Source organism: Falco punctatus (assembly GCF_963210335.1).
Source record: "Falco punctatus genome assembly, contig: scaffold_23, whole genome shotgun sequence".
NCBI classification, from domain to species: Eukaryota; Metazoa; Chordata; class Aves; order Falconiformes; family Falconidae; genus Falco; species Falco punctatus.
The window spans coordinates 2,137,200-2,156,726 of record NW_027660078.1 but is presented as its reverse complement, the minus strand read 5'-3'; the positions used below and the strand labels follow the sequence as shown (position 1 = coordinate 2,156,726).

The 19,527-nt window shown below is 54.3% G+C and overlaps 3 protein-coding genes across 3 annotated transcripts in view; 1 reads left to right on the top strand and 2 right to left on the bottom strand.

Annotated features, from left to right (window-relative positions):
* The window catches only part of LOC308058079 (ankyrin repeat domain-containing protein 26-like), a gene marked incomplete at its 3' end in the record, with an annotated part of 181,669 nt that overhangs the window by 25,499 nt on the left and 136,643 nt on the right, over positions 1 to 19,527 (top strand). The gene's annotated exons all lie outside the window — the stretch shown is intronic.
* On the bottom strand, positions 8,530 to 11,444 carry LOC308058071 (vigilin-like; the record flags this gene model as incomplete). The annotated part of the gene is made up of 4 exons (XM_080412080.1): positions 11,211 to 11,444; positions 10,159 to 10,365; positions 9,837 to 9,944; positions 8,530 to 8,577 (listed from the first exon to the last, which is right to left on the bottom strand). The coding sequence occupies exons 1-4, from the start codon at positions 11,337 to 11,339 to the stop codon at positions 8,530 to 8,532; spliced, it is 492 nt and encodes a 163-aa protein (XP_080268206.1). The 5' UTR covers positions 11,340 to 11,444.
* Positions 11,211 to 15,682, bottom strand: LOC308058044 (vigilin-like). The gene is made up of 4 exons (XM_080412056.1): positions 15,387 to 15,682; positions 14,314 to 14,468; positions 13,762 to 13,977; positions 11,211 to 12,110 (listed from the first exon to the last, which is right to left on the bottom strand). The coding sequence occupies exons 1-4, from the start codon at positions 15,460 to 15,462 to the stop codon at positions 11,787 to 11,789; spliced, it is 771 nt and encodes a 256-aa protein (XP_080268182.1). The 5' UTR covers positions 15,463 to 15,682; the 3' UTR covers positions 11,211 to 11,786.

Below are 19,527 nucleotides of genomic sequence, written 5' to 3'. Positions count from 1 at the left end.
GAAACTCAGGGGGGATTTTTCCTGATAGCACAGTGGGCATCAAAACCAGAGCTCCTCGTTAGGAAGGCAGAGGATGTGCAACCTAAGAAGCCTCTTGGAAAGGGGGACACCCCAAGCTGGCTTTACCTCTAGTAGGCCCGCAGCTAAGCCTGTGCTGGGCACGAGGCCGAGGGGCCTGCCGCCATCGTGGTCAAGAAGAGATGTGTGTGACCTCCCAACATACGGGTGGTCCCTCCCCTGTGTGCCCTTTGTCAGCCGGTTGCCAGGGGAACAGCCCGACTCGTTCCCATAGCAACCGACCAAAGGGCGCATGGGGGCGGGGCCACCCCTGTGTTGGCAGGTCACGCACTTCTCTCTTCTTCACCAGGATGGTGCCCCGGGACCGGCTTTACCTCTCGTAGGCCTGCAGCGAAGCCTGTGCTGGGCACGAGGCCGAGGGGCCCCTCTTCCCGCCAGCTGTGCGCGCGTGGCAGCGGCGGTCGGGGTCGCTGGCTGCGCGAGGCGCGGGGCGCAGGTGAGGAGACGCGGCGGGAGGGGGGCGGCCAGCGGCGCTGCCCTCCCTTGGCGGGGCTCGGGGGTCTGCCTGCGCAGCGCCCGTCTGGAGGGGCGGTGCAGGACAGCCCCTTCCCCTGCTCTCCGGGAACTCTCCGGGAAGCCCCTCTGGGGTGCTGAGCAGGTGCTGGTGAGGAGGAAGCAGTCGAGGGGAGCTGCGGGGTGGGGCACACACACACCCCCACCACCCCCCCCATACCCACAAACACCCCCACACCCCGGTCCATCCCTAAAATCTTCATCAATTCCCACCCGTCCATCCCTAAACCCTTTCCCCCCGCCCCCTCCCCTGCCCCCGCCCCTCTGTCCCTGGCATGGCCCAACTGCCCAGCACCACCAGACCACTCTGGCCCAAACACCATAAGGCAATGGTTCCCACCTGACAATAGCAAGTCGAGGAACATTTTTTTTTTCCTAAATAGAGAGAGTTTTACTTCGTACGCTGCCGACTATGCCGAATGTTGTTTTGCTGGCTGACTGGATACACAGCAAAGCTGAACTCCAGATCAAATATAACCAAATCTATCAAGTATATCAAATAACGGAATATATCAAATGCAGTTTCTTATATTGCAATAAAAGAAAATAGCATGCAATATGATAAAAGGAACCAGTGGCAGTTACTGTGAGCGATATGATAAAAGAGCAATAGGAGCGAAGCACCAAATTGTCACTGCAAAGCCTTAACGAGACTAAGGAAAGGAGACATCACCAATTCCAACCCCAGCATCACACAGGACCACCCTTTGTCTGGGAGCGCCCTTGCAGCCGGCACCAGCAGTCTCTCGGGAACTGGGAAATTCCCCTGGAGAAGGTGCCAGAAAGGAATCCTCTTGCTGCTTCTCAACCTGCCCTGGCAGACATATGACGCACATCATAAAAGTTCTGCTCCCTGCTTTCTGTGGTGAAAAATTGACCAAAAGCTTTTGCACTCATGCAGAGCCAAAAAAATACATTTTGGGAAAGGGCAGCATGGCTCCCCTGGAGAAGGTGCAAGGAAGGAAATCTCTTGCTGCTTCTCAACGTGCCCTGGCAGACATATGATGCACATCATAAAAGTTCTGCTCCCTGCTTTCTGTGGTGAAAAATTGACCAAAAGCACTCATGCAGAGCCAAAAAAACACATTTTGGGAAAGCGCAGCATGGCTCCCCTGGAGAAGGTGCCAGGAAGGAATTCTCTTGCTGCTTCTCACCCTGCCCTGGCAGACGTGTGAGGCACAGCACAAACATTCTGCTCCCTGCTCTCTGGGGTGAGAAAAATTTACACGGCACATTTGCAATAATACACAGACCCAAGAAGTCACCTTGGAAAGTAAAAATGCAACACTGCTCCCCTGGAGAAGGTGCAAGGAAGGAGTTCTCTTGCTGTTTCTCACCCTCCCCTTGCAGCCATGTAAGGAACAGCACAAAAGTTCTGCTCCCTGCTTTCTGCTCTGAGAAAAAGAAAATTGACCACTCATACATGGAATCATTCACATTCCAAAAGAAGCCACCTTGGGAACGTGCAGCACTGCTCCCCTGGAGAAGGTTCCAGGAATGAATTCTCTTGCTGCTTTTCACCCTGCCCTGGTAGCCCTGTCAGGCACAGAACAAAAGTTCTGCTCCCTGCTTTGTGTGGTGAGAAAATTGACCTCTTTTCATTGGCAATCATGTACAGCCCAAAAAAACTCACCTTGACAAAGTGCAGCAGTGCTCCCCTGGAGAAGGTGACAGGGAGGAATTCTCTGGCTGTTTCTCACCCTGACCTGGAAGCCATGTGATGAGGCACAGAGCAAAAGTTCTGCTCCCTGCTTCCTGTGGTGAGAAAATTGACCAAAAACTTGTGCACTCATGCAGAACCAGAGCTCACCTTGTGAAAGTGCAGCACTGTTCCCCTGGAGAAGGTGACAGGAAGGAATCCTCTTGCTGGTTCTCACTCTGTCCTTGCAGCCTTGTGAGGCACATCAGAAAAGTGCTGCTCCCTGCTTTCTAAAGTCAGCAAAATTGACCGTTCACAGTTGCGCTCATGTAGAGACAAGACTTTCTTACTCAAAAGAAAACCCCAAAAAGCCACGTAGCCTTGGGAAACCCCTTGTCCTTCCGTGTGGCTGGTGACTTCCCATGGCTCTTCCACAAGGCAGGAGAAACAACCATGAATTTGGAAGCCCACGTAAATTCAAGTACACTTAGTCCTCTGACAGTCACTACTTATGGGCCAGCAGTCCTCTCACCCCTCCACAGATCTGCCTCTTAGTCCTCTAGCAGTCATTCTCCATGGAGGGACCACAAGTCCTCCATACCTACCTACCAACTCACCAGAAATGAGTCAGACCACACCAGAAGTGACACTGCCTGACCTGCAGGAGATATATTAGACCAGTAACGATGGTTTCAAGACAGAAAAAACACCACCACCCAACAGTACAGCAGAAAAACAACCAGAAGAAACTCTGTACACAAACCAAAGGCCCCCATCCAAACCCCACAAAGGCAACAGAGGTGAAAAAAGGCACTCTCCACAAAGAAACCCACCACACAGTTCACAAGATAAGATAAAAATGCCATAACCCCAGGAACGCAGGGCCAACAAACCCAGATTCTGTCCATAACAATAACACACTTTGACACGAACTGGCCTGACCTCTGGCATACCATAACCTTGTTGCCCCCAAACCACAGCACGTTGTAGCCCTGAGGCAACACAAGATGGAACACAAAGTCCCTTGAGATCTCTGCCAAGGCCTTCAGGTGGTCCCTGACCTCAGGCATCACAACCTTGAAGTGGGAGCCAGACGGAGGCACCAGGACATCACCGGCACCCATCTTCACACCCTGAAACAGGGCCTGGGATAAACGCTCCTGGGGACAGAGGCTGAGGCACTCAGAGGCTTTGAGCCGGCCAGCCACCATCACAGGGCTTCAGCTCATCATTTCTGTGTCAGAGCCACCAGGCAGGTGGCCCCATCCTCCCTGAGAGCCCGCTCAGGGCACCTGTACCCAGCTCCAGGGGGCTGGACACACAGCCTCGGATCCATGGGGGGAGGGGTGCTTTAATCCTGGGAGTAGGATTTCTAACAGTGCCCCTGGGGAGGAAAGCCTCCTCAGGCCTGGAAGCCTGAGAGACATCCCTGCGCTGCTCCACACGTCACCAAAAGCAGGGGCTGAGGAAGGCTGCTTTGGGGCCCGTCGAGGGAACCAGCTCCCCTGGGCTGCTCTGTGGCCACCGGCTGCCGTTGCTGTCGCGCGGGTCTCAGTGCTGCTCTGCAGTCGGCCGTCACCTCCCTGCGGGACACTCTCCAGCGCAGCACACGTCTGCACTGGCTCTCCCTGGGGACAAAGATCACAAGCGAGGGATGGGCTTGGCTTTGCCCCCAGTCCCAGGCTGCCACCAGAGAGACCTGCCACCCCCGCCCCAGCTGTGCGATGTGGGCACCACGTACAGCTGCAGATGTGGGTCAGGGCAGCTGTGGGCAGGGGGCAAGCCCCGTGGCGGTGCCCCCGGCGCTGGCAGCAGGCAGAGCTGGGGAGAGCGAGGGGCAGCCCAGGGCAGCCGGCAGCTGGCGGCGGGGCCCGTCAGGGTGCAGCACCCTCAGCAATGCCCGGCTCCGTGCGCCTCGGCCCCAGGGCTGCAGCGCAGGGCTGGCCCCAGCTGGGGCTGGGCTGGGAACAGGCAGGCAGGGCCCCTGGCAGCCCCGGCACGCACCTGCTCCCTGCATGGGGCAGCCTGCTCCTCTGCAATCGACCCCGTGGCATCCAGAGAAGAGCCCTGCCCTGGGCCTGAGCCATCTCTGCAGGCAGGAGGCCTTCCTCGGCGTCCGTCCCTCAAACCCCTCCCTCCGGCCCCCACGGTCCGTCCCTAAAACACTTCCCCTCGCCCCCAGCCCCTGCGAGCGGGGAATCCGCCTCCCCAGCTGTGAGCCCGGGCGGCGCAAGCCCCCCCAGGGCTCACCCTGCCATCCATGTGGTTCCTGGAAGAAACACCATCCCACCATGCCCGCAGGCAAACCGCTATCCCTATGGACACAATGGGGGCAGCCGGCACGGGGGTTGGGGGTGGGGGGGTGGGGGTGAGGGGGTGTCACTCTCGGGGCTATCCTAGTGAGCAACACTCAGAGAGGCCAAAAACTGGAGTGCAGGGTTGATGCCGACATTACAGCTGGCTGCAAGCGAAAGGCACTCAATGGGCATGGGCGCTGCTGGGAGGGAAAGCGCCACGTCAGGACGGTCGGGAATCTCGGCTGGCTGGGAGGGAGCTCCATCGAGCGCTCAGAGTCGAGGCTTGAGATCCTTGCAGCCACGGAGGTTTTTGCACGGAGAGCTGCGCTAAGCAAGGCCCGTTTATCACTTTGGCTGCAACACGAGGGTGCTGCACCCCTGCATGGTGCTTCCCCTGAGCCGACAGAGAACTTTCTCTCCTGGGCTTTGTTCCCTCTGGGACAGCGGCTGTGAGCGAGGCAGGGCTGTCAGATATGCACAGCTGGGGTCGAGGGGCTCAGAACGGATAAACCCCCCGGCCTGCGCCCGGCCCTGCCCCTCTCTTACAGCCGCCATGGCAGTTCCCCTGCAGCTGAATAGAACCATCAACGCTCTGTCTTCAGTGGGGTTTCTTGTACATAGAAAAAGGGGACAGCACAAAGCGTGAAGCAAAGCCAAGAAGGTGGCACCTGCTTTTAAAAAAGAATACATTCAGTACATCACAAAAAAATGCGGTGGAACTCACTCTTCCAGTTGGGTTAGGCAGGAGGAAAATGGATTTGGAAAGCAAATAAGAATCGCTCACTTCAAGCTATAAGGTGGCTACTAAACACAGACTCTCCCGTGCATGTCCTGCTCATTAGTTCCGTGCTTTGGAAGTGCCTGTGGTTTCCCTGAAGCACCCTCTCCGGGTTACTCTTCCAAAGGGGTTCCGGGGACATCTGCATAGGGAAGCTGCCTGAAGCAATCACCGTTTGTTATCCTGTCAGGTTTCAGCCAGGGCAGATAGCCTGTGCATGCAGGGACTACAAACTGCAGGCATCGCAACTTGTGGACCCCAAGAAAAAGGGGGTACACGATATGAATTTACGGTACAAGGCTGTCACTGAAGCAAGCCACGTGAAGTGGAATATAGTACTTCTAGCAACAGTGAAATAGTGTACATTAAAAGAGTATTCATCTATATACAAAAAAGTCATGAAAACTTTTTTTCAGGACATTTCTCAAGATCTTGAGAAATAGACCTCTGTTTACTGGTAAGGGAAGAAGAAGTAAGAAACTAAAAAGTGTCCATCCCAATACACACACCACCACCACAAACACCACCACCCGCCCCCAAATTACCTCAGGTGAACCGCGGCCTTTTGAAAAAGGGCCAGCATCTAAAGCGTATGTAGTGACCTGGAACAACATTGCTGCATATTTGGGATCCAGATGATACAGGGCAGCGTGAGGATTGCTAACATGGACAGAACAGCGGGACTTACTTTGCCTCTTTATTTCGGTAGCTAGGTAAATAGCTAAGGATCGAGGCTCTTGTGGCGAGGTGTCTGCTTACCCTTGAGCAAACAGTACTTCAGTAAGTGCAAAACCAAACCTGCAACATTGGGAACGGCAGTTTCCTGCTGACACGCATTTTTTTCCAAAAGGCAGGTGTCTGCTTCCTATCCGGGGCCATCTTTGTGCACGCTAAAAATAGTTCATGCACTTAGTGCAGTGTTCAGAGTTTTGAGAGATGGACAGCAGTGTCTGGATACACCTGGGCTTCTTGACCTTCCTGAATTTTTTCAGCGCTTGATCTCGAAAAGCTTTTCTTCTCTCCTTTTCTCTTCTGGTGTGCTTTCAGCCTCTTCTCCAGAGACCTGTTTTCCCTTTCTGTTTCTTTGCTTTTCATTTTCCTGAAACGAAAGACCCTGCAAACCTTGACATTCCACAGTGTTTATTAGAGAGGTAAAACCACGATCAACTGGAATCAGTTCTCATTTTAAACAAAGGGAGCTCATTTTACCTTCTTTCCTCTGAAAGGCTCATCAGCTGTTCCGGGTCTACCGAGGAGTCTGCTGTGCTCTCGGGGGTGGTTGGAGGCAAAGGTACAAGTGCCTGAACCGGAAAGGTTGAAGTTGAAAGGTGGCAAGACACCTGGAGTAGTAAGCTACCGTTTTCCAAATTGCTACCTTAGCTCCTCAAATAAGATCCCTTTGGTTGCTTTGCATTATCCATATTTTGCACGGTCGCAAGATAGGCTTCAGGAGCTCTGATGAATTGGGATGATGGGCTGCCCCTTCTTGCGGGCTGGGGCACCACAAACTGGAGGGGCCTTGGAGGGTAGGACAGACCCTTGCCAGCTTCGTTCTGCTGGGCTTGCTTCTGCCTTCCTGGGACACGGTTCTGCCGTTATCCCTTGGGCAGCATTATCCCATTCTGGGGCGTGAGCCTTTTATTTTTAAATCTGCGATTTTGTATTTGACTTCTTGTAGGTATTTAGATTGATTAAGCACATTCCCAATGCATCTGAGAAACAACCTTTCTGGTTTTTCTTCTCTATCATTAGAGGGTGGGAAAAGTCAAACAGACAAGAGATCTAATGGCAGGAGGAGGCACAGCAGCTGCTTGGCCCTATCAGAAACTACTGTCATACATGAGAAACGTGTCAGTGTTTCTTGGCCTGACATCCCTCTACTATTTCTGATTTCACCACCATAGCTGCCCCTGCTTCTTTGTAGAGGATGAACAGAGAGGGTGCTGTGTGCAAGAAGTCTTTTGCCTGGGGCTCTGCATTTGCTTCACCTGCACGGCTCCTTTGATCTTCCAAACGCACCCATGGAACACAAAAGCACGTGCAGCAAAGTGACCTCGTGGAAGTGGACAACACCTAAACCAAAATCCACCAGCAGCACAATAAGGAATTGGACCAGAAGCCCCAGATTTTGAAAACCCTCAGCCCCTCCTCATACCTGTGCACCTGTCCACAGGTGCTGGCACCTCCTCAGCTGATGGAGGGGAGGGGCCGGCCACCTCCTCCCCAAAGATGTCCCCGCAGTTTTCAATCACAAACTGCACCAGCACGTTCCCCTGCACACATCAAAGCCTTGGCCTCAGCCTACGAGTTTTCTCCCTTTGAGCCTCCCAGTTCTCCCTGCCATCCCCCTGGGGAGGGAGGGAGGGAGGGAGCGAGCAGCTGTGTGTTGCACAGCTGGCGGCCCCGCTTGAACCACAGCAGCCTATGAGCAACAGTTAGCTGGTTGATGGTGAGAGTGCTCATCCTTCGTCCTCCATCAGGGTGCGGGCGTCTCCCGTATCACACTGGGACGCACAAAAGCCTCAGCAGTCCGGCTGCTGTTGGAGCTGCTGGAAAAGCTTTTTGGGCGAGCCGACGTATTTGTAGTGGCCAGCGTGGCAGTTTGCTTTATACCGTTGCCCTGAGCGTGGGCATCTGGAGAAACTGCCCATCAGTCAGTGTGCAGGGATGACGGCCGCAGGGGACAGCGAGCTGCAGGTGATGGTCAGCGGTGGCACCGTGTCTGCCTGCGTGTTGTCCCGGCTCTGAGCTAATGGCGCTGCTCCCCAGTGGAGCATCCATCGAGCCTGAGCACAGGCTGTGTCTTAGCCAGAATCCGAGCAGGAGCTGAGGGGACAGTGACACCTCCAGAGGTGCCATCCGGCCCCCACCTCCCTGTGTGACTGTGCTGTGAGTCATAAAGCTCAGCCGTGATGCCCACTGGCAAGGAGTCTGGGCCAAGGGATGATCCCAAAGTCCTCCCCTAGGACGCACCACCAAACAATATCTGCCCAGTCCCCAATTATCACATGGCAGACGTAGTCAGAAGAGAGGAAAGATCATTTTATTGAGGACAGCAGCTGCGGGCTGCGGGGGTGGCGGCTACCCAGGAGCCCCAGGGCTTCAGGCAGGAAAACAGCACCTGCAACAATAAGAGCCAGGAAGCACTGCTAAAGCCACAAAGCCAGGACGAGGCGTGACTTGGTTGCCCTTGCTTTGGGGAACGCTTTACAAAGTGCCTTGCCTCAGCACTCCCGCCCAAAGCACTGGTTCTCTTCATTTACTCCAGCATCCTGAGCAGACAATAAAAGCCTTACACAAGCGGCCTGCCACAGCAAGAAAGGATCTTCCTGACTTGCCGTTCGGTTCTCAAATGTTACGTTACTGCCTGTGGAACAGGGTTTAATAGGCTGTATTCCCAAGGCCTCTGACTCCCCTTTACTGACCTGGGGCCCCGCGTTCGTGCTTTTCCCAAATGACATTCGTTCTAGTGTTTGGTCCACAGTTCCCCATTCTAATATCTAATAGTGCATTCCACCACTTCATACGTCGACTTTTCAATCGCTTCGTCCGTCTCTGGCCGGCCCCCTCGCGGGGAACACGGAAACGCAGATCGGGACCCCCCACTCACTTCACAGTTAAACTGTGTCTCTCACACACATCACACTTGCCGGGCAGCCCTCAGCCACACAGGCAGCATGTTACATACAACTCTAGGAATGCTGACAGTTTGCGTTAGCACACAAAGTACGTGTTTCAATGAACAATTGCCAAAAAACAAGTTCTAATTTTTTCTGGCCCTAAGCAGGGCCCTAAGCAGGGGCCCCTCTGCTCTGTTGCCCCTTCTTGCCCCAGTTTCTTACTGGAACTAGTAACTCCAGCTCATCAGTTCCTTGACCATGGCTTCAATCTGTTCCTGAGCCACATGCACATCTTCTGTAGGCCCTTCCAAAGTGATGTTATCCTCTCCTCCAGTGAATTTGATGCGAACCTTGAGGTGAAAGACAATGAATCTCTTAAGAATTTGCCAAGATCCAAGCCAGGCCAATACCCTTGGTCAGGCCTACACCATCGATCCCTGCCACTAAGAGATGCGCCTCTTCCCAAAAAGCCCAAACAAAATCCCCACAATTTCCCAAGTCAGTAACTTAACGATGTCAGCCATATGGCAGTGCCTAGAGCCCAAGGCTCTGGTGCTGTCCCGGTTTCTGCAAGGGCTTTGGAGAAGTTTACTCATCTAGCCTTTATCTAGATACCGTCTAACTCACCAGGGAGAAGCCTTGCCGCACTCAGCATTTCCAGGTATCCTGCTACATCAGTTCTCAAAACAGCACCACATAAAGCTTCCTTGGAAGGGCTCAACCCATGACAATAACATAGGATGAGCAGTGTTTGCAGCAGTAAAAGAGAGGGTTCCCTTGAACAGCAAAGATCTGTGTCATTTCCCCCTGGGTTTACCCACGCTAGAATACACCTCTCTCTCCCGTGACGAGTGATCTGGACTAAACCTTTTTCTACGCCGGGGGTGCTAAGCTAACCAGCTCATCCATACCTTTGGCATCTGCTGAGTTATTTTGGCCAGGTTCTGTCCTTTCTTTCCAATAATGAAACGATGAAGCCAAGAGGGGGCAGAGACCGAGGAGACGGTAAAACTGTTGGCCTGAGAGACAGAAAAACAGAGAAGCTGTTTGATGGACAAACTGGAAGAGGCCTTCCCAACAATTCAGTTCCAATTCCCATGCTGCACCTCCGGTATTGACTTCTAAGCTGCACCTCTAATGGCCCAAGAGAGAGCACCCCCGCTACAGCCGTCAGTGCTCACAAATGTATCTTCATGGGACCTTCAAAGGAGGCCTAGCCCATCTTGTAAGTACCTTTGCAAAGACTTCAGTCAATGCTTGCCCCAGTTTTTCAGGCTCGCCTCGCAGTATCAGCGTCTCCGAGCTACTGTCAATGGGTGGGATCTCAACAGAGACTCCAGTCTTCTCCAAGATCTCCTGCAGGGAATTCCCCTTGGGGCCGATGACATACTTGTGCTGGGACTTCTTCACCTCCACTGCAATAGTAGTAGTCTTCTTTTTCTGTAGGGGCAGAGACACTGAGGTGTCAATCACAAGGGGGCGGGGAAGGACAAGAGCGACAGGAAGAGGCACAAGATGCAGTCAGACTCTGCACCCAGCAAAGAGCAAAGCCAAGCTGAGCACAGTGGCTCGGCAGTACCCTAGCACCCCTTGGGCCCCTGCCTACAGAAAGCCTTGTGCTCAAAAATTCACAGGGGAAGTACAAAACTAGCATGCTGTGTCAAGCTCCCTGGGACACGGCATGGAAGAGACCACACACACACACAGGCATGTCGTTGTCGTCGTCCCCGTCCCCCCGTTGGACAACAGGGTTCAACTCCCAGCCGTCTCCCAGGCAGTGCTGTGATGCAACACTGTGCAGGCTATAAGCCGATTGTTGAAATCCAGACCGGTACAAATACAGACCTAACCACGAGGAAAAACAGCCCAGCAACCCACAACAAGGATATTCACAGCAGCGTTGGCTGTGGGAAATAAACTGGAGTGACATTCGCTCTTCAGCAACTTCTACTTAGGTAGCAACTTTGATACTGTCAGCTGGCCACCGCTGTAGACTTCACACTTCTTTCCTTCCTTAGTAGCCCCGGTGTGAACAAGAGCCAGGGGAGCTCTTGGTGGCCTGCTAATTCCCACGGTACAGAAAAGCGAGAAATCTGTCACCTCCCGGATAGTATCAGCCCAGCTCCCACTCTGCCGAGTGAGGAAACGGTAGGATTCGGGGTCATGTACTGCAAGGGCTGCTGAGCCAGATGCAACGGAGGGATGCACAAAAGTAGAACAAGAAGGGAAGAGTGCCTAGGAGCAGGTGCCAGGGGAAGGTGGGAAGCTTTATGGACCATGCGTACCTTCTCCTCATAGATCTTCTTAACTCGAGCCACAGCCTGGGCTAGTCGCTCCTTTTCTCCGGTGAAGACTATCTCGGTCTTGTTGACACTGGGTGGAGGAATGTTGATGCGCGTCCCTGTGTCCTGCATGAGCTCCCTCACCAGCTTGTTGTAAGGGCCAGCAATGAAAGGGTGGTACACTTTCTCCACGTCCAGCCGCTCCACGGCACGCTTACCCTGGAAGAGCCCACAACAGACCTTGGTGGGAACTGCCCTCTATATTACAGTCTCTGCCAGGCACAGCTAAGTTCCCAGGGGTGTCCTGCCTGACACTCTGGCCCAAGCAACCTTCTCAGTTGGCGGGCTTGTAGATCTCCACCTCTTTCAATCTACAAATACGGTTGCTGCTGCTGCTCCTTGTTTACGATATTCACCCCTGTGATCTCCTGCCTTATCTCAGCTGGCACCTAAGACGCATCGCTTCAACTATCAAATGCTTGTTTTGGCTTCAGAGATGGACAAAACGCAGCACAAGAAGTTTCAGGACCTGGCAGCGGTGCTCACACAGCCAGCGAGTGGCACAGCATACGTCTCCGTTCAGGCTAACGTTAGCCACTGACTGTAGCCACGGTGGCTGCAAACTCCGACTACACCACGGGGAAGCAAAATGGCTGAGCAGCCAATGCCATGAGAGAGATCACAGTACTGAGGTACCTGCTCAGCGGAGATAAGCAGGATCTCGTGCCGGGCCTTCTCAATCCCTTCTTTAGTGCCGCTGATCTTGATCTGGTTGCTGGGGTCATCTGGGCGGGGGACCTGCATTTTGGTTGCAGTTTTGAGCTTCAGGTCCTGCAGCTTCGCACCCTTCTTTCCAATGACAAAACGGTGGTGCTCCTTGGGGATGGCAACTGTTGCCGAAGCCTGCAGCAGAAGAACCAAGCATCTGTGAAAAGCCTTGCCTGCACTGGCAGATCCACAGGAACAGAGCCAGGGAAAGCAAGGTAGACGCTGCTCAGTGGTACTGCTCCTCAGAGCAAACACAACGCCTTCCCAGCGCACTCTGTCTGAGGGCTGACACTGTACCAGCTGATCTACAGCGCCTCCGTGCCAGGAGTATAGACCCCACCTTTCCCACAAACCCCTTCTGTTTGCACAGGAGCGGTACCCTGAATTAGCAAAGGCCTTCCGACACAGACGAGGAGGTGCCTCTCCTCCAGTGTAAGACACCAGACAACAACTGAGATGACAGCGCACAGCTGGAGTTTATCTGAACTCTGACACCTGCTGCCAAGGCTACAGAGAACAAGACATACAGTATGACTCCTAGGAAAGAGAAATTCAACACCAGAAACCTACTGCAGGAGGCAGGCAGCTAGCAGATGCTCACCGCTACTTAAGTGCTAAGGTGTCTTCAAGTGTAGCACGTGCTGCTCCTGGGACTGCTTCTAGAAGGCCCCACATGCAAAAGGGGTCCTTCTCAATCTACCATTAAAGGGCTGGTCTATACGAGGGCTTCCTGACTTCTTCCCTTCTCACTGAGTTTGTACAGGTCTGGTAGCTGATGACTGCTATCGTGCTCCTGGTCCCTGTGATTAGGTAACCACTAACAGCAATCAGACAATGAACATTCAAGCTATAATGGAAAAATGAAAGATGAAGAAAAGATCACTCGGTGTGACTTTTCAGCTCTGTGTTCCTGTCCTGAAGCCAGCCAAGCCTAAGAGAAGCTGGAATACAGACACACCTTCCCGACCTGGGGCCAGGGCAGTAGGAGGTATATTTGAGAACAGTGGCTCATGGATCTGTGGCGGCACGACCTGAACTGATTTTTCAGATGCACATTGTGGATGTAGGGTTTTGTTCCTTTCTCTTTCCTCTGGCAGGGTATGACACAGGGGCTGAACAGCACTAAGCAGACATGGTATTAACATCGCATTACCTACCTTTGGCATTGTACTTTAAAACACACTGCAACACCTGGCTGCGATACATCCTAACAAGAGCTACCACCTTGACTATGAGCTCAAGAACCTTAAGGTAAGAGATCAAAACCGAGAGGACTGAAGCAACCGAAACAACAGGGTTGTGGCTCCTTACCAGTGTGCCTTGAGCTACACAAGGCAGAACCCTGACCCGAAGCTTTTGGCTTTTGGCAGGACTTCCTTTTCTCTACTTTTCTTTCTCCCAGCCTTCCACGTTCTCCTCTGAAGGGCTTCAGGAAAAGCACAGTCCCGTTCTCACACACTACTAGCTTTGTGTGTGAGGCTCCTGCACCCCCTCCAGCACCAGCACCTCAGCACAAAGTCACTGGTTGCAACTCAAATGTTCCAGAGATCGCAGACTCCACGCTTCATGCAACACCACGGCCTGTAATTACCTTGGAACCCTATTTTAAGCCTCATTCCCATTCCAAATTGCCAGTTGGGTGCTTTGAAAACGTATGGCAAAGCTGAATTAGTCATGTGAAAACACACCTCTTTGGCTTACAAGCACACGGGCCCAAGGGTCTCAAAGCATTTGCGAGTCTTGGGGAAGAGCAAAGCTGAAGGCAGAAACAGTTAGATGCCCTCACCTGAGTCTGCAGTCGAGCGACAATCTGCTTCCGAGCCTTCGTGACTGCTTCCGGCTTGCCAGAGACCACGATCGAAAGGCCCTGGTCCTTTGCGAGAGACAGCTCCAGGTGAGCTCCCGTCTTCTGCATGATGTCAAGGCAGATCTTGGCCTGCTTGCTTTCTCCCAACCGATCCATGTCCTTGTATTTCCTCTCCTCCAGTGGCACATGGAACACCTGCTCAGCCACGGGACAGACACAAGCAGGGCACAGCAAGGTGTCAGTGTGCTTTTGATTGTCAGTGCCTCCCTCTGCAATCCTCCCTTCAGGCCTGTTCCAGCTGACTGTGCAACAGGGATGCAGAGCTTTGTCTGGGCAGTTTTCAACACATCCCTCCCCCTCCAGAGCTGTCCTAGCATTCAGCCGCAGTCTTCCTTGTGCCCCAGGGCAAAGGACAGCAAAGAGGCAGTTACTCTGGCACACTAAGGGATTTCATACTCCAGGGAAAGCTTCGCTTCACCTACTTTTTGGAGGGATGAAAAGGAGGGAGATAAGACACCCACTCCCACCAACCTGAGTGATGACAGAAGCCTTTATTGGCCGGATTTTGCTCCAGGGCCCAGCAGGTTCCCGGGCAGCTTCCAAACATGGTGCTTTCTCAGGGAGTGCAGGGAAGGCTTCCTCGTAGGTGGGAGGATCCTTCTCTTCTTCCGAGTTTAAAGCTGTTACTGGGGTGAAGCAAACAAGGCCAATGAGATGCTCTCCCCACAGAAACGCCCCCATTCATAGGCAGTGCAACTCTATTGAGGCATCATCAAAGAGGGACAACAAAGGACTTGTGCACTACTATTCACCCTGCTACAGTTATGCTTGTGGAGAGCAGCCGAGTCTGGAGCTCAGCTGAGCTCAGCACAGCACAGACTGCAGTAGGTGCCGCTACGGATGCAGGAAGCAACCGTGCAAGTGAATGGTGGCAGCAAACACAGCACATTATCGCCAGCTTTGTTGAGAGGAGCTTCATCAGGGGACAACAGGCCAAGGAGAAAGAAATCAAAGGGACACAGCAAGGCTGTAGGTCAGAAGGGGACAGGACAGACACATGCCCAGGAAGAAGGCAGAGAGAAGCAGAAGCACTCTAGTTGGGGCAGAGTCCAGGGAAAGCCTGTAGCTTATGTTCGACTCAGCTGGGCACTGGGCTGTGCCAAGCGGGCCAGCTCGCAGCTGGAGAATGGGTGCCGAGACCCATCAGTGAGTCAGCCAATACGGTTATACCGACTTTCCCCAGCACCTGGCTGAGCAGAGGAGGAAGTGACAATCCAGCACACTGATCCCACGAGGCTCTCTTGCAGCCCAATGACCCCTGCTTGCACATGCCCTGCCCCACGGCTGACAGCGTTGCTAGCCAGAGCTCTGTGAAGATCTGAGGCTTGCCTCCGCCTGGCCCTGCACTGTGCAGCACCACCGATGTGCTCCTGTTGGTGGAAAGCCAGAGTCTGGCAGGCCGCCAGCCTAGGAATGGCGAACGCCGTGCCTGGACACTTAGCGGGAGCCGGAGGCATGGAGCGAGCTTGGCTAAGAGCAAGGAACCTTGCCTGCGCAGTCTCTATTTAGAGGCACATCACAGGAACTCAGCTGTGTCTTCTCACCTTTCACCTGCTGCTGCGTCAAGCCACTGCGGTGTTTGGCAAAGCTCTCCTGGCTCAAAACTGCCACCGAGCTCATCGTCGACTTCCCACGCACACACACAATCTGGGTATGCCACTGGAAGAGACAGAGGAGGCAACACTGTTACCAGCACCACTCAAGATGCACACAAGTCACTCCAGGAAGGCAAATGACGTGTTTCCTGAGCACTTTTCCAGCCGGCCTCTTGAGAAGCGCCTACAGGGCCAGTCTGCTGCCCTGTTCTCTTGCTGAACCACACAGAAACTCAGGGGGGATTTTTCCTGACAGCACAGTGGGCATCAAAACCAGAGCTCCTCGTTAGGAAGGCAGAGGATGTGCAACCTAAGAAGCCTCTTGGAAAGGGGGACACCCCAAGCTGGCTTTACCTCTAGTAGGCCCGCAGCTAAGCCTGTGCTGGGCACGAGGCCGAGGGGCCTGCTGCCATCGTGGTCAAGAAGAGATGTGTGTGACCTCCCAACATACGGGTGGTCCCTCCCCTGTGTGCCCTTTGTCAGCCGGTTGCCAGGGGAACAGCCCGACTCGTTCCCATAGCAACCGACCAAAGGGCACATGGGGGCGGGGCCACCCCTGTGTTGGCAGGTCACGCACTTCTCTCTTCTTCACCAGGATGGTGCCCCGGGACCGGCTTTACCTCTCGTAGGCCTGCAGCGAAGCCTGTGCTGGGCACGAGGCCGAGGGGCCCCTCTTCCCGCCAGCTGTGCGCGCGTGGCAGCGGCGGTCGGGGTCGCTGGCTGCGCGAGGCGCGGGGCGCAGGTGAGGAGACGCGGCGGGAGGGGGGCGGCCAGCGGCCTCGGCGGGGCTCGGGGGTCTGCCTGCGCGGCGCCCGTCTGGAGGGGCGGTGCAGGACAGCCCCTTCCCCTGCTCTCCGGGAACTCTCCGGGAAGCCCCTCTGGGGTGCTGAGCAGGTGCTGGTGAGGAGGAAGCAGCTGAGGGGAGCTGCGGGGTGGGGCACACACACACCCCCACCACCCCCCCCATACCCACAAACACCCCCACACCCCGGTCCATCCCTAAAATCCTTCATCAATTCCCACCCGTCCGTCCCTAAACCCCTTCCCCCGCCCCCTCCCCTGCCCCCGTCCCTCTGTCCCTGGCATGGCCCAACTGCCCAGCACCACCAGACCACTCTGGCCCAAACACCATAAGGAAATGGTTCCCACCTGACAATAGCAAGTCGAGGAACATTTTTTTTTTCCTAAGTAAAGACATTTTTGCTTCATATGCTGCCCACTACACCAAATTATGTCTTGCTGACTGACTGGATACCCAGCAAAGATGAACTCCACATCAAATCGATCAAATACATCAATCATTGAAACATATCCAAGGTAGTTTCTTGTATTATAATAAAGGACAATAGCATGCAATACGATGAAAGGAAACAGCAGTAGCTATTGTGAGCGATATGATAAAGGAGCAATAGGAGCGAAGCACCAAATTGTCACTGCAAAGCCTTAACGAGACTAAGGAAAGGAGACATCACCAATTCCAACCCCAGCATCACACAGGACCACCCTTTGTCTGGGAGCGCCCTTGCAGCCGGCAGCAGCAGTCTCTCGGGAACTGGGAAATTCCCCTGGAGAAGGTGCCAGAAAGGAATCCTCTTGCTGCTTCTCAACCTGCCCTGGCAGACATATGATGCACATCATAAAAGTTCTGCTCCCTGCTTTCTGTGGTGAAAAATTGACCAAAAGCTTTTGCACTCATGCAGAGCCAAAAAAACACATTTTGGGAAAGCGCAGCATGGCTCCCCTGGAGAAGGTGCCAGGAAGGAATTCTCTTGCTGCTTCTCACCCTGCCCTGGCAGACGTGTGAGGCACAGCACAAACATTCTGCTCCCTGCTCTCTGGGGTGAGAAAAATTTACACGGCACATTTGCAATAATACACAGACCCAAGAAGTCACCTTGGAAAGTAAAAATGCAACACTGCTCCCCTGGAGAAGGTGCAAGGAAGGAGTTCTCTTGCTGTTTCTCACCCTCCCCTTGCAGCCATGTAAGGAACAGCACAAAAGTTCTGCTCCCTGCTTTCTGCTCTGAGAAAAAGAAAATTGACCACTCATACATGGAATCATTCACATTCCAAAAGAAGCCACCTTGGGAACGTGCAGCACTGCTCCCCTGGAGGAGGTTCCAGGAATGAATTCTCTTGCTGCTTTTCACCCTGCCCTGGTAGCCCTGTCAGGCACAGAACAAAAGTTCTGCTCCCTGCTTTCTGTGGTGAGAAAATTGACTCAAACCTTTTGCACTCATGCAGAGCCAAACAAAAAAATACGTCTTGGAAAAGTGCAGCACTGCTCCCCTGGAGAAGGTGACAGGGAGGAATTCTCTGGCTGTTTCTCACCCTGACTTGGAAGCCATGTGATGAGGCACAGCACAAAAGTTTGGCTCCCGGCTTCCTGTGGTGAGAAAATTGACCATAAACTTGTGCCCTCACGCAGAACCAGAGCTCACCTTGTGAAAGTGCAGCACTGTTCCCCTGGAGAAGGTGACAGGAAGGAATCCTCTTGCTGGTTCTCACTCTGTCCTTGCAGCCTTGTGAGGCACATCAGAAAAGTGCTGCTCCCTGCTTTCTAAAGTCAGCAAAATTGACCGTTCATAGTTGCACTCATGTAGAGACAAGACTTTCTTACTCAAAAGCAAAACCCAGAAAGCCACGTAGCCGTGGGAAACCCTTTATCCTTCCGTGTGGCTGGTGACTTCCCATGGCTCTTCCACAAGGCAGGAGAAACAACCATGAATTTGGAAGCCCACGTAAATTCAAGTACACTTAGTCCTCTGACAGTCACTACTTATGGGCCAGCAGTCCTCTCACCCCTCCACAGATTTGCCTCTTAGTCCTCTAGTAGTCATCCTCCCAGGAGGGACCACAAGTCCTCCATACCTACCTACCAACTCACCAGAAATGAGTCAGACCACACCAGAAGTGACACTGCCTGACCTGCAGGAGATATATTAGACCAGTAAGGATGGTTTCAAGACAGAAAAAACACCACCATCCAACAGCACAGCAGAAAAACAACCAGAAGAATCTTCACACACAAACCAATGGCCCCCATCCAAACCCTGCAAAGGCCAAAAAGCTGAGAAAAGGCACTCTCCACAAAAAAAAAACAACACACAGAACACAAGATCACACTACCATTCCCCCAGGAACCCAGGTCAGCAAACCCACATTCTGTCCATAACAATAACACGCTTTAACACTTTACTCGCTTAACCAGTGGCATACCATAACCTTGTAATCCTGAGAGACATCCCTGCGCTGCTCCACACGTCACCAAAAGCTGGGGCTGAGGAAGGCTGCTTTGGGGCCCGTCGAGGGAACCAGCTCCCCTGGGCTGCTCTGCGGCCACCGGCTGCCGTTGCTGTCGCGCCTGTCTCAGTGCTGCTCTGCAGTCGGCCGTCACCTCCCCGCGGGACACTCTCCAGCGCAGCACACGTCTGCACTGGCTCTCCCTGGGGACAAAGATCACAAGCGAGGGATGGGCTTGGCTTTGCCCCCAGCCCCAGGCTGCCACCAGAGAGACCTGCCACCCCCGCCCCAGCTGTGCGATGTGGGCACCACGTACAGCTGCAGATGTGGGTCAGGGCAGCTGTGGGCAGGGGGCAAGCCCCGTGGCGGTGCCCCCGGCGCTGGCAGCAGGCAGAGCTGGGGAGAGCGAGGGGCAGCCCAGGGCAGCCGGCAGCTGGCGGCGGGGCCCGTCAGGGTGCAGCACCCTCAGCAATGCCCGGCTCCGTGCGCCTCGGCCCCAGGGCTGCAGCGCAGGGCTGGCCCCAGCTGGGGCTGGGCTGGGAACAGGCAGGCAGGGCCCCTGGCAGCCCCGGCACGCACCTGCTCCCTGCATGGGGCAGCCTGCTCCTTTGCAACCGACCCCGTGGCATCCAGAGAAGAGCCCTGCCCTGGGCCTGAGCCATCGCTGCAGGCAGGAGGCCTTCCTCGGCGTCCGTCCCTCAAACCCCTCCCTCCGGCCCCCACGGTCCGTCCCTAAAACACTTCCCCTCGCCCCCAGCCCCTGCGAGCGGGGAATCCGCCTCCCCAGCTGTGAGCCCGGGCGGCGCAAGCCCCCCCAGGGCTCACCCTGCCATCCATGTGGTTCCTG